This window comes from Mustela putorius, unplaced genomic scaffold (assembly GCF_011764305.1).
Source record: "Mustela putorius furo isolate JIRA1106 unplaced genomic scaffold, ASM1176430v1.1 tig00000145_pilon_pilon_pilon, whole genome shotgun sequence".
Classification (NCBI taxonomy): Eukaryota; Metazoa; Chordata; class Mammalia; order Carnivora; family Mustelidae; genus Mustela; species Mustela putorius.
Genome location: NW_025421294.1, coordinates 28,988,654 through 29,002,019, shown reverse-complemented (window position 1 = coordinate 29,002,019; position 13,366 = coordinate 28,988,654). Strand labels below are relative to the sequence as shown.

The window sequence follows — 13,366 nt, the reverse complement described above, 5'->3', positions numbered from 1 at the left end:
TCTTCACACATTTTGCCCGGCCCTCCCAACCCCTTTCCCTTGCAACCACCACTCTGTTCGCTGTATCTATGAGTCTGAGTTTGGTTTGGTTTGGTTCATGCTTGTTTTTAGATTCCACTTACAAATGAAACCATGCAGTATTTGTCTTTCCCTATCTGACTTATTTCACTTAGCAGTATACCCTCCAGGTCCATCAGTGTTCCTACAAATAGCAAGACTGCATTATTTTTTATGGCTGAATAGTCCACTGGACATGAATATGCATGTGCATGCCACACATGCACGCACACACACATACCCATTTCTTTATCTATTCATACCCATTTCTTTATCTATTCATCTAGATAAACACTTATAGACACTACTTAAGTTGTTTCCACACCTTCACTGTTACAAATAGTGCTGCAAATTTTAAACAGGGGTGCACAAATATTTTCAAATTATTTTTATTTTCTTCAGATACCCAGAAATGAAACTGCTGGATCTACTGGCAGCTCTGTTTTTAATCTTTTGAGAAACCTCCATACTGTTTTCCTTAGTGGTTGTACCAATTTACATTCCCACCAACAATGTACAAGGCTTCCCTTTTCTCCACATCCTCACCAACACTGGTTTGGTGTAACAGTGATGCTACTTCATTAAACAAGTTTGGAAGCATTCCCTCCACTTCAATGTTTTTGGAATCATTTGAGAAGGATAGATGTTAAAACTTAAAATGATGGGTAGAATTCAACATTGAAAGCATCTGTTCCCAGACTTTTGTCTGTTGGGAGGTTTTTGATAACTGACTCAATGTCCTTACTACTTTATTCAGATTTTCTATTTCTTCTTGAATCAGTCTTGGAATATTGTACACTTTTAGGAATTTATCTACTTGTAGGTTGTTTGATTTATTGGTATATAACTGTTCATAGTAGTCTTTTGTGATTTTTTATAGTTATCAGTTGTAACTTCTTTCATTTCTGATTTCTTTCATGTGAGCCCTCTCTTTTTCTTAGTTAGTCTAGCTAAAGGTTTCTTCTCATTTTTATCTTTCCAAAGAACCAGCTCTTAGTATCACTGATTTTTTTTTGTCTTTTTGCCTCTATTTCACTGATTTCCACTCAGATCTATATTATTTCCTTCCTTCCACTAACCTGGGTACCCCCTATTCTTTTTTCCCTACTTTATTTAGGCATAAAGTTAGATGTTTATGAAATTTTTCATGATTCTTGAGGTAGGCCTATATTACTATGAACTTCCCTTCTATAACCACTTTTGCTACATCCCAAACATTTTGGTATGACCTATATGTGGTTATGTCACATTTCTGTTTTCATTTGTTTCTAGATATACTTTTATTTCTTCTTTGATGTCCTCAATGACCAACTGGCTGTTCAGCGGCATGTTCTCTAACCTCCACAATTTTGTGGTTTTTCCATTTTTCTTCTTATAAATGATTTCTGGTTTTATATCACTATGGTTGAAAAAATGCTTGATATGTTTTCGATCTTCTTGAACTTACTGAAAGGTGTTTTGTGACATATTGTAATCTATCCTGGATAATGTTTCGTGTAGACTTGAGAAGAACATGTATTCTGCTACTTTTGGATGACATGTTCTCTAAATATCTATATATATTATATATAGATATATATATATGTATATATGTATACATATATATTAAGTCCATCTGTCTAATGTATCATTCAAGACCAATGTTTCCTTACCAATTCTGTCTAATCTATCCACTGATAAGAGTGGAGTATTAATATCCCCTACTGTTTGTTTGTTTTTTAAGATTTTATTTATTTATCAGAGAGAGAGAGGGAGAGAGAGCGAGCACAGGCAGACAGAATGGCAGGCAGAGGCAGAGGGAGAAGCAGACTCCCTGCCGAGCAAGAAGCCCGATGTGGGACTCGATCCCAGGATGCTGGGATCATGACCTGAGCCGAAGGCAGCTGCCCAACAGAGCCACCCAGGCATCCCAACATCCCCTACTGTTAATGTGCTGCTAAATTTTCTCATTAGGTCTCTCAATATTTGCTTTATATATTTTAGTACTTCTAAGCTGAGTGCATATATATTATAAATGCTCTATCTTCTTCATAAATTGACCACTTTATTGTGTATTGCCCTTCTCCATCTTTCATTACATTCTTGTTTCAAAGTCCATTTTGTGTCTGATAGGAGTAGAGCTACACCAACTTTCTTTTCATTTCCATTTGCATGGAATATCTTTTTCCAACCCTCTACTCTCGGTCTGTGTGTGTCCTTATTCTTTTTTTTTTTTTAAAGATTTTATTTATTTATTTGACAGAGAGAGATCACAAGTAGGCAGAGAGGCAGGCAGAGAGAGAGGAAGGGAAACAGGCTCCCTGCCGAGCAGAGAGCCAGATGCGGGACTTGATCCCAGGACCCTGAGATCATGACCTGAGCTGAAGGCAGTGGCTTAACCCACTTAGCCACCCAAGTGCCCCGTGTGTCCTTATTCTGAAGTGAGTCTCTTATAGCCAGCATACAGGTTAAGTCTTTTTTTTTTTTAATCCATTCAGCCACTCTATGTGTTCTGACTGGAGAATCAGTTCATTTACTTTAAAAAAATTACTGATAGGTGTGTGCTTATTGCCATTTTATTCATTGTTTTCTGGTTGGTTTTGTAGTTCCTCTCTGTTCCTTTCTTTTTTTCTTCACTTGTGTTAACATTCTTCATATAACTTTCTCAGTGTCATGTTTAGATTTTTTTTTTTCATTTTCTTTCATATATTTACCATAAGTTTTTGCTTTGTGGTTACCATGAAGTTCACATATAACAACCTCTGACTATAAGTCTATTTTAAGTTGACAGCAACTCACACTTGAATATATTCCAAAACTGTACATCTTTATTCACTCCACAATGTTTTATGTTTTTGACACTATAGTTAACATATTTTTACTTTATATATCCCTTAGTAAGTTATTATAGTTTTAGTTTTGTCTCTTGACCTTCACACTAGTTTTATAAGTGATTAAACCATCACCTTTATTGTATATTTACCTTTTCCAGTAAGATTTTTATTTTACTCTTTTTTTTACCATTAATTAGTGCCATTTACTGTGAGCTTAAAGAAATTCCTTCAATATGTCTTGTAAAGCTGATTTAGTTGTGATGAACTCCATTAGCTTTTGCATAACTGAAAAATTACTACTCTAAAAGATAACCTTTCCAGGTACAGTATTCTTGGTTGCAAATTTTTCCTTTTATTACTTTGAATATATCATACCACTCTCTTATGACCTGGAAAGTTTCTGCTGAAAAATCTGCTAATAGTATTATGGGGTTTCCCTTGTATATAAAGTACTGTTTTCTCTTGATGGTTTTAAGTATCTCTTTAACTTTTGACATTTTAATTATAATTAAAATGGTGTATTCTCTTTATCTTATTTGAGATCCTGGTAGATCTCTTTATCTTATTTGGAACTCTCTAGGATTCCTGGACCTGCGTGCTTATTTACCTCCCCATACAGAGGAAGTTTTCACCATTATTTCTTCAAATAAATTTTTTGCCCCTTTCTCGCCCTCTCTTTCTAGGACCTTTATAATGACACAAAGGTCCCTTAAGGTATCTTTACTTTTTAAAATTCTTTTTTGCAGCTGTCTGGGTGAGTCTCATTGCTTCGTCTTCCAGTTCAGTAATCCATTCTTCTGCTTCATCCAGTCTGCTGTTGAAATCCTAATATATTTTCCAGTGCAGTTACTGTATTTTTCAACTCTGTGACTTCTGTATGCTACTTTCTTATATATCCTACATTTTTTAAAGTTCTCACGGTGTTCATCCATTTCCCTCCTAAATTCAGTAAACATATTTAGAACTATTACTTTGAATCCTTTATCAGGTAGTTTGCTTACCTACATTTCAGTGAAGTCTTTTCTTTTTTTTTTTTTTTTAAGTAGGCACCATGCACAGCAATGGAGCCCAGTGAAGTCGTTTTCTGAAGTTCTGTCTTGTTCTTTGATTAGAACATATTTCTCTGTCTAATCATTTTACCTGGTTCTCTCCGTTTATTCTTTGTATTCAGTGTAACAGCTACCTCTCACAGTCTTGCAAGAGTGGTCTTTTGCAGGAAATAACCTGTGGGGCCAAAAACTGCAATCTCCGTCCCACCCAGAAATCAGAACTTGGCATTCAAAGGGCATCCCCCATGTGGACTGAGCACAACAATCAGCTATGAAGCTGCAGTGTGGCGACTGAGGTACACTTGCCCAGCTGACTATGGCATAGAGAGGCAGGGAACTTGCCCAATCAGCTGTAGTGCAACTGGAGCTCAAAGGTGTATGAGATGCTTGCAGGTTGGCTATAACATGGCACATGGGGGTGGGGTGCACCCACCCACGCTAGCAGGTTAAAAAGGAGATTGCCAAAATGGGGCCTACCAAAGCTAGCATGAGCAAGGGGGAATGAGATGACAAAAGTAGTACCTACCAGCAATTCTGTTCCCAGAGAGAGTCCGAACAGGTTCCTGCCTTTCTGGCAGTCCTTTTAAGATTAAAGATTAAAACTTTCTCCTTCATATAATAGTCTACGCGCTTTTCAGTATGCTCATTTTTGCTGGGTCCTGGGGCAAGTGGTCTGTGCACACAAGCCCTTTAAGAGAAGGGTTCTCCTTCTCCATTCCTTATAGTTCATTCTTCAGTTCTCCTAGACATAATCCCCACTGGTCTTACATTTTGGGGGCTTGTTTCGATGGTGCAGGATCCAAGGGTTGGCACAAGGGAAAGATCCCTACTCGGGGAAAAGATTGCTCCTCCTTGCTCCTCAAGGAAAAGATTAAGATCCCTCCTGATTTGGGGTCACCGCACAGAGAATGCAGTTTTTGGCAAGAGTGTAGCCCTGCCTCTCCTCATCTCGGCATGGTCCTTTTATCCTTTGCTGAGGAGGCACTGTTCATGTAGTTTTCAGATCTTTTTCAGAGGAAATTATTCCAAATGTAGCTGCAGATGTGTTGTGTCCATGAGAAGAGGCAAGTTCAGGATCTTCCTATACCTCTATCTTAAACTGTCACTTTGAGGTACAAGTTTTATAAACTGAAGCTGTATTTTTCAGTTACCTGTTTTCTTTCAATAAACACGGCTCTGAAAAACAAATCTAATACTACCGCTTAGACAAAGAAAAACAAACATATTAACAATAAAATATATTTGCATTTCTTAATGGAAAGTTAGACTCTTAAGGACCAAACACTGCTACCAAAGAGGATTAATATGTAATTACTTACAATTCTCAGCTTCCCACATTAATAAGAAAGATATGATCCCACAGGATTCTCTGTAAAGAATACTAAAACTTTCAGGGCACCTAGATGGCTCAGTCGGTTAAAGATCTGCCTTCAGCTCATGATCCCAGGGTCCTGGGACTGAGCCCCACATGGAGCTTCTTGCTCAGCAGGGAGCCTGCTTCTCACTCTCCCTGCCACCTGCCTGCTTGTGCTCTGACAAATAAATAAATAAAAGCTTAAAGCTTTATTAAAAGCTTACCATTTCTAATACAGCATTAAAAGATACAATTTATGGAAAGGTGGTTTTTTTTTAAGTAACAAAAGACCTTGTAAATGCAGCAAATCTTTAAAAATGACATTGATAAAGCAAAATTTCTGAAATACAGTTCTTACAAATATTGACAATAGTAAAAAGCCAGCTTAAGAACTTCAGAAGCTTGGGGCCCCTGGGTGGTCCAGTTGGTTAAGCATCTGACTTGATTTCAGTACAAGTCACGATCTCAGGGTCAGGGGACTGAGACCCACAATGGGCTCTAGGCTCAACCTGGAGTGTGGTTGGGACTGTCTCTCCCCCCCGCTGCCTCTGCCCCTCTCCCAACCTGCACTTAGCGCTTTCTCCCTCTCACTCACTCTCAAAGTAAACAGATAAACTCTTTAAGAAAGAAAAGAACTTCAGGGGCACTTAGGTGGCTCAGTCAGTTAAGGGTCTGCCTTGAGCTCAGGTCATGATCCCAGGGTCCTGGGATCAAGCCACATGGAGGGTTCCTAGCTCAGTGGGAAACCTGTTTCTCCCTATTCCTCTGCCTGCTGCTCCCCCACTTGTGTATGTTCTCACTCAAATAAATAAATCTTAAAAAAAAAAAAAAAAAAAAAACTTCAGAAGCTTGCTTAAAATGTGACATAAAATCAGATACTGAAAGTGAAAAAATAACACAGTACTAAAGACTTTCTCCTAGAAAAAAAAGCTATAGCAGTGAAGCCATTTCTCACCTCTCATTTACTCCACATCTATCTTCATCTTTCTCACTTTCTCCCCCAAACATGCCCATCTCAAAAAAAAAAAAAAGGTCACCAGTTATCTCCAACTCCACAGATCAATAGATACTTTTTTCTGTTTGTCATCTCATAAGACCTGTCAGCAATCAGCATACAGAAAACAGTACATCACATTATCATTTTTTAAACACTTTCCCTTTGGAGCTGTCCTACCACCACACAACCCTGGCTTTCCCAATGTTTCTCTTGCCATTTTCTTCTCTGTAGACTTTCCTCTCCTACACCTGTACATTTTAAATTTCCTCAGAGCAAAGACCTGCTCTTTCCAATACATCTAGCTACAGATCTAGATGATCTCATCCATTCCCTTAGTCTTAATAGTGACCATATTCTATCTCCGGTCCCAATTCTCCTGTGAATCAACCTCTGGTGTGAACTCCACATTTACTTTATTACTGTCAATCTCTAAGCAGGTATCTCTCTCTAGCAAGTAAAACTAAAACAAATGTCCAAAAGAGAACTTTTGACTCTCTCCCTCTGCCCTTGAAATTATTTCATACGTCCATTCTATAAATATTTACTGAGCATATGTTCAAGCACTGTGCTGTATACTGGCACAACAATGTGTACTTGGGTAAGACAGATGGTAAGTTATAAAATAAGCTATGAAGAGTACAAAATGTGTGTGATAAAGAATAGAGAAGAAGGCTGCTACTTGTGATAGGCTAGTCAAGTCATACTTCCACAGTCTTATATTCTCTCCCTCAGAAAATCGCATCTATTTAGGGGTTCCAGTCCAAAACCTAGGTATCTGTTCCCCATAAACAATCCAAGAGGTCAATCTACTGGGTTCTAACTTCAAAATCTACCTTGAAGTTGACGAGAACTCAAGCAAAGAAGAGAGATATGGACAAATAATGACAACTGCAATAGATGTCACAGAAGGAAATACAAAACTATGGAAGAAAATATCAGTGAAACCTAACTCACTCTGGGAGAAATAAGAAAAGGTTTCCTGGAGGAAGGATACCTAGGTTAACTCCAGATGATCACTACAAAAAGCCAAACAAAAAAAGAACAGAAGACTATGCCAAGAAGAGGGAACAGCACAGCATGGAACATCACTGAATCTAAAACATGTTCAGGGCCATAACAGGGAGAAGGGATTAATACAAGGCCAAAAGAAAGCACAAGTTACCAAAGATTAAAGAGATCATGTCACAAGGGCACAGAAATCAACTTTAAAAGTCTCCTACTGGCCAAATATGGGACAATTTGACTATAATAGATTAAAACACAAGCTTGTGATGATACCAAAAAATGACAAAGTGAAAACCTTCACTAAACAACTCATTATAAATTATTCTGACACATTACAAAGGTAAACTATCAAACTTACATGCTACCTTTCCTGTACAGGTGGTAAGAGAAATTTCACCAAAACAGGTGGTAAGAGAAATTTCTTCTAGGAAATAAATGCAGGAGGAATTAAACAATCAGGGTATCACCATTTTATAACCCCTGATAAGATAATGGATTCAGAAAATAATCAACAAAAGATGCTAAAACAATTAGGGAAAGGGAAATCTTAAAATGTAAGAACAAGGCTGACAACACTATTCACCAAACTTAGCATCACTAAAGGGAAACCAACCAGACACCATGTAACTCTAATGGGTAGGAAATTCACAACAAACATCTATGAGATATTTTTATTTAAAAAAAAAAAAAAACCTGAATCTAATAAAATATCTACCAGCTTTCTAGATATAGAGGTAAGTTATAGCAGTGGTTCTCAAACTTTAGCATCAGAATAACCTAAAGGAGGCTTATTAAAACACAGAATGCTGGGTGCACTGAATTAGAGTAAACCATAAGGAAGCAAAGAGCCATATAAAGAATGTGAGAAACCTTATAAGAAAAATAACCCAGTTTCAATAAGAAATCATATTTTAAAAGGTGGGGGAGGCTGTTATAGAAAAAAATTACTTAAGCAACATAACTGCAAATGTAATATGCAGACTCTAAAGATTCTTGAATTAACAGGGGCGCCTATGGATAGTTGATGGGGTTAAGCATCTGAGTCTTGATTTCAACTCAGGTCATATCTCAGGGTCATGAGATGGAGACCCTATAGGGCTCCATGCCGGGCATGGAGCCTGCTTAAGATTCTCTCTCTCCCTCTGCTCCTTTCCCCTTCCCTCCTCCCCGACCTCCCTCTCCACCCCCCCCAAAAAAGATTCTAAGTCAAACAAATCCACTATAAAAAGAGATCTTGAAACAACTGAGAAAATATTAATATAATCTAAGAATAGATCATATTAAGGGAATTTTTGTTAAGCATAATAATAGAATGATGGCTCAGTTTTTTGTTTTTTTTTTTTTTTTTTTTTAAACCTTACGTTAATTAGGGGGAAAAAAATCAAGGCTACAGACTGCAAAAGTCACACAATACGGGCCACTTTAAGGAGTTTGGGCCTAAACTGAATGGTTTTACACATAAGCATAGAATCATCATATTTACAACTTCTGGTTCCTGAATGTCATGTGCTAAGCACTGCATTAAGTACTTAACATGACTTATCTCTTTGAATCCTTAAAATAACTCTGTAATGCAGATATTAAATTCTATACCATTTTGCAGGCTGATCATAATCAGAATTTGCATTCTTTAAAGGATAAAGTGTTCAGAATACTTTGGAGCATGACAAGAGTGATGGAAAAAAGAACAATTAAGAGATTGTTACAACAATATAAGAATTCCTGGTAAAAGCAAATGCTCATGCATTACGAATAGAACAAAAATACAGCAATTTTTTAACAAAACATGAATTATGTCCTACAGACATTTAATTCTGAAACAAACTTCTTCACCAATTGGACATTTTTCAAAGAATTTTATTTTTGAAGCAATCATTTTGTATGTACATTTTATATGTATTTACTGGACTTACAGTTAATTCTTTCTTTCACTACAAAGTGGCCTGATGGAAAAAACGTCAAACAGTATGTTCTCCTAGAAACCACCTTCCTTCCCAAATCCTCAAAAATATGAAAGCAAGTTACTGTTTTAATTCTATAAATTACTGAAATAACATCCCTGTGATATCCTTCACACGCCTGTCAGCTCAAGAAGCTTAGATAAGACAAACACACAGAAATCAATACAGTAATGACCTTTTATAAAAGTGAAAACTGAAGGGAAAGGAGTGAACCCAGACCACCTTTTCCAATGGGGTGACCATGAAAGACTATTTCAAGGCTAAAGCTTCATTCATATCAAAAGTCTCTCCTATCTCAGAGCCCTACTGTGACTTATTACCACTGGGCCTTGTATGTTGCTAACTCTAGGAACAGACTCTTGGATGCTGAGCTATAGGTTAATTGCCAAAGGCTGTGTCCAAGTCAGATTCAACAACTTAAACTAAGTATACCAAAACAAAACCCAAAAAAGTTTCTAGAAAGGAAAGCATGGTATACTGGAATGAAATTTTAATCTACTCTAAAACCTGAGTTACATCATTTGTTATTAGGGAAATGCAAATTAAAACCACAATAAGGGGTGTGCCTGGGTAGCTCAGTGGGTTAAGCAATGGACTCTTGGTTTTGGCTTGGGTCCAGATCTTGGGTGTCATGAGATCAAGCCCCATATTGGGCTCTGCACTCAGGAAGGAATCTGCCTGGGATTCTCTCTCCCTCTCTGTCTGCCCCTCCCAGTTGTGCATGCTCTTTCCCTCCAAAATAAATAAATAAATCTTAAAAACACACACACAAGATCAACAAGATTCCACAACATCCACGAGAATGGCTATAATCAAGAAGTCTCAAAAATGGTCAACGTGGTAAACATTATTAGGTGTTTTTCACAATACAAAAAAATCTTAATAAAAAAAATAGACTAACGGATACCAGGTATTGGGGAAGACATGGAACAATCATAACCTTCACACACTGCTCATGATACAACTACTTCAGAAAAGTTGGGCAATTTTTTTGGAAGTATATACTTTGCATATGACCCAGTAATCCCACTCCTCGGTAACCATCCAAGAGAAATGAAAGCATATGTCTGCATAAAGATCTGCATACAAATGTTCACAGCAGCATTGTTCTTCACAGCCCAAATCTGAGAACAACCCAAAGATCTGTCAATAGGTAGTAAATGGATAAAGAAATTGTATTATACCCATACAATGGAATACTACTCAGCAATAAAACTGAAGAAACTGATAAGTGCAACTGAAATAAATCCCCAAAATCATCACTGATGATGATGAGTTAAAATAAGCCAGACAGAAAAGACTATAAACATGATCACATTTATAGGAAATTCTAGAAAAGTCAAAACTTCACTCATTAGAGCAGATCACTGACTGCCCTGAATGAGGATGGGTTAAGAACTGACTACAGAGGGTCATGAGGGAACTTCTGGGGGGATGGAGGTGTTCTAAAACTTCACTGGGGTGGTGTACGAAACTGTAAACATGTAACAAAATTCAAAGAACTGTGCACTTAGAATGGCTTAATTTTACTGTATGTTAATTATAGCTCAATGAAGTTGTTTAAAAAAATTACAAGGATGCCTAGGTGGCTCAATTCATTAAATACCTGCCTTCAGCTCGGGTCATGATCCCACGGTCCTGGGATCTAGTCCTGGACTGGGCTGCTTGTACAGCAGGAAGCCTGCTTCTCCCTCTGCCTGCCACTCCCCCTGCTTGTGTTCTCTCTCTCTCTCTCTCTAACAAATAAAATCTTAAAAAAAGAAAAAAATGACCTGGGTTACCTAGATCTTCAAGTTACCACCTGTGTGATGCTAACTAGTTTTCATTTTCTCACACGTCCACTTGCGCACATTTTATTTTTTTAAAGCAATCACTTCTAAATCATACTGCACTTACTGGGCTTATACATAATTCTTATTTCCACTGGAAAAAGGATCATATAGTTATCTACACTTTCTCTCACAAGGTTGTTGTGAAATATCACATGAGATAACTAATAAGAAAGTGCTTAGGCAACTCTAAAGTAGTGTTACACAACTATATAGTAGGCTTTACGTTTTTTAAAAATAGACATGAAAAATTTTTTTCATATGTATGACTTCAGACCCTTGGAAACTTGAGTACCCTAAAGTCAATCTTTGCCCAGAAATAGAAAGCCTAATCAAGTGTCACCTTTTTAATATCCTCAACCTGCTTTGTACTGACTCCTGATTTACTGAATGTCTCAACGCAGTATTATCCAGACTACACTTTCGTTTTTCAAGAGAAAATCAGTAAAGAAGTGTTTTTAAAAATTCATTTGATGAGTATGGCCTGACATTTATTTCCCAGTGGAAAAGACCCAAATCTAGAAAACTGTTTTATTAAACATTTTTCCAAGATGTTCACATCGTGATTTTTCCTCTAAAAGTTAGTTCTTTCCATTTAGTATTACAATTCTACACGTATAACTTACTGAGTGTTTAGTAATGTGACCTCCATTACCAAGAGAGGGTGAATAATTTTAAGGATATGAAAACCTGTTACCAGTGTGGTACAGTCATTTCAAACTTTGGCCTGTTGCAATTTTAACAGACTCTCATTTTTTCCTACTACTACTGAACAACTGGGCTCTTTGCTGTCCTACCAGGTTTGAGTGATATGTGACATTTAGCCTAGTTATACTTAACAAGTTTCCACACCGCAGCAAGTATGAAGTATGAAGGCTATGTGAAAGACATCATCTCTACTTCAAACGTGGTTTGGCGAAACCACATGAATTCAATTTTACCTTGAATTCATGATTCTACTACATTGTCTTACAATTCCAGTTAAGTTTTTCTACCAGCAACAGGTACTGCAACCAAAAATTAATAAAGCCTTTACTACCACAAAATACTTCGCTATCGTTTTCAATTTTTAAAGACCTCTTTCTGGTAACAGTTGTAAGAGGATGATTCCATGGTCAGTTCTAACGCCGTGCTTCCTCTGATTCGTTCCTGCTCCAGTCTAGTCAGTAGTAACCATAACCTCTTAGGTTTCACCTTTCTCCTTCGATAACAATTAAGACCGCTCGTTCCGGTAACTGCACACCTCCAATATTAGTTTCCAAGAAACTAGAAAGAACGGCACCTTGCCTACTCGTTCCTCCAGCCCTCTACCCTTAGAAGGTTGCACAAAACGGGCAGCTCTCCCCCACAACAGCAAGCAGGCTGGAATGAAGCACCCACAGAGCGACTGGCCTCGGGTAGGAGGGGATAACTTCTGGGCCCCGAGGACTGCGGCTGAGGTCCAGCCCAGCCCGCTCCCAACTCTACTCGCTGCCAGAAAGGAGTGTGGACCCTACGCTCAGGCCGCGGTGCTCGGTGGGGAAGGCACAGCCGCGTGTGGCAGCGGGGCAGGACGTAAACAAACCGGCCAGGAGGAGGGGGAAGGGGCAAGAGCTGGGCTGGGGGTGGTGGGCCGAAGAGGACCTCCCTCCAATCCCCAGCTCAGGTCCGCAGCTGCCCAGCCGCTCCCCAGCCGGGCCCAGGTCCCAATCCCGGCGCGGCGCGGCCGCGGGGGCAGGAATGCCGAAGGCCCCTGCACATCTGGAGCCCGGAGCCCACAAGGCCACCGGCTCGGCTCCCCCACACCCCGCAGCGCCCTACCTGAACGCGCAATCTGGGTCCCGCGCGTCCCGACCGGGCGCGCCTAGCCCGCTCCTCTTGCTGAAGAGCTTCTGGAACAGTGTTGGAGCCATGCTGACCACGGCCAAACCAGGGTCGCTCCTTAGGGCGCTCGCTAGGCCCCCGCTCCTAGAGCCGCCCCGCCACCCCCATGAGCGCCTCAGTCATATGACAGAAATTAGTCACTTCAAACGGCCACGGCGCGCGGGGCGGGGCGCGAGGCAAGGCCGGCGTTCATTGGCTGGCGGTGAGCCGCATCACGTGGCGCCGCACCGAGCGGGGAGCGGGGGGTAAGGCGGAGGCGTAGGGCGGAGTTCGCCCCCATAGGCTGACTAGTGGATTCTCTCACGTGGCAGCTCACGGGGCGTGGTGTGCAAGGAAAGGAGGGGAGGGGCGGGGAGTAGAGCTGCCTGGGGAAGAAGAGGGGGAACGCGCTCAGCTCGGGGTTGTTGTGCGTGACGTTGTCTGCTGCTCTCTGAGGCT

The 13,366-nt window shown here is 39.6% G+C and overlaps 1 protein-coding gene across 3 annotated transcripts in view; it reads right to left on the bottom strand.

The window, feature by feature from the left end:
• Window positions 1-13,069, bottom strand: part of FNIP1 (folliculin interacting protein 1) — a 155,333-nt gene extending 142,264 nt beyond the window's left edge. For all 3 annotated transcript variants that reach the window (XM_045075544.1, XM_045075546.1, XM_045075545.1), the window contains exon 1: window positions 12,866-13,069. In XM_045075544.1, coding sequence (XP_044931479.1) covers window positions 12,866-12,957 — 92 coding nt within the window. In that variant the 5' untranslated portion in view covers window positions 12,958-13,069. The remainder of the gene's footprint in view (window positions 1-12,865) is intronic.
• Between the last annotated feature and the right edge of the window lie 297 nt (window positions 13,070-13,366).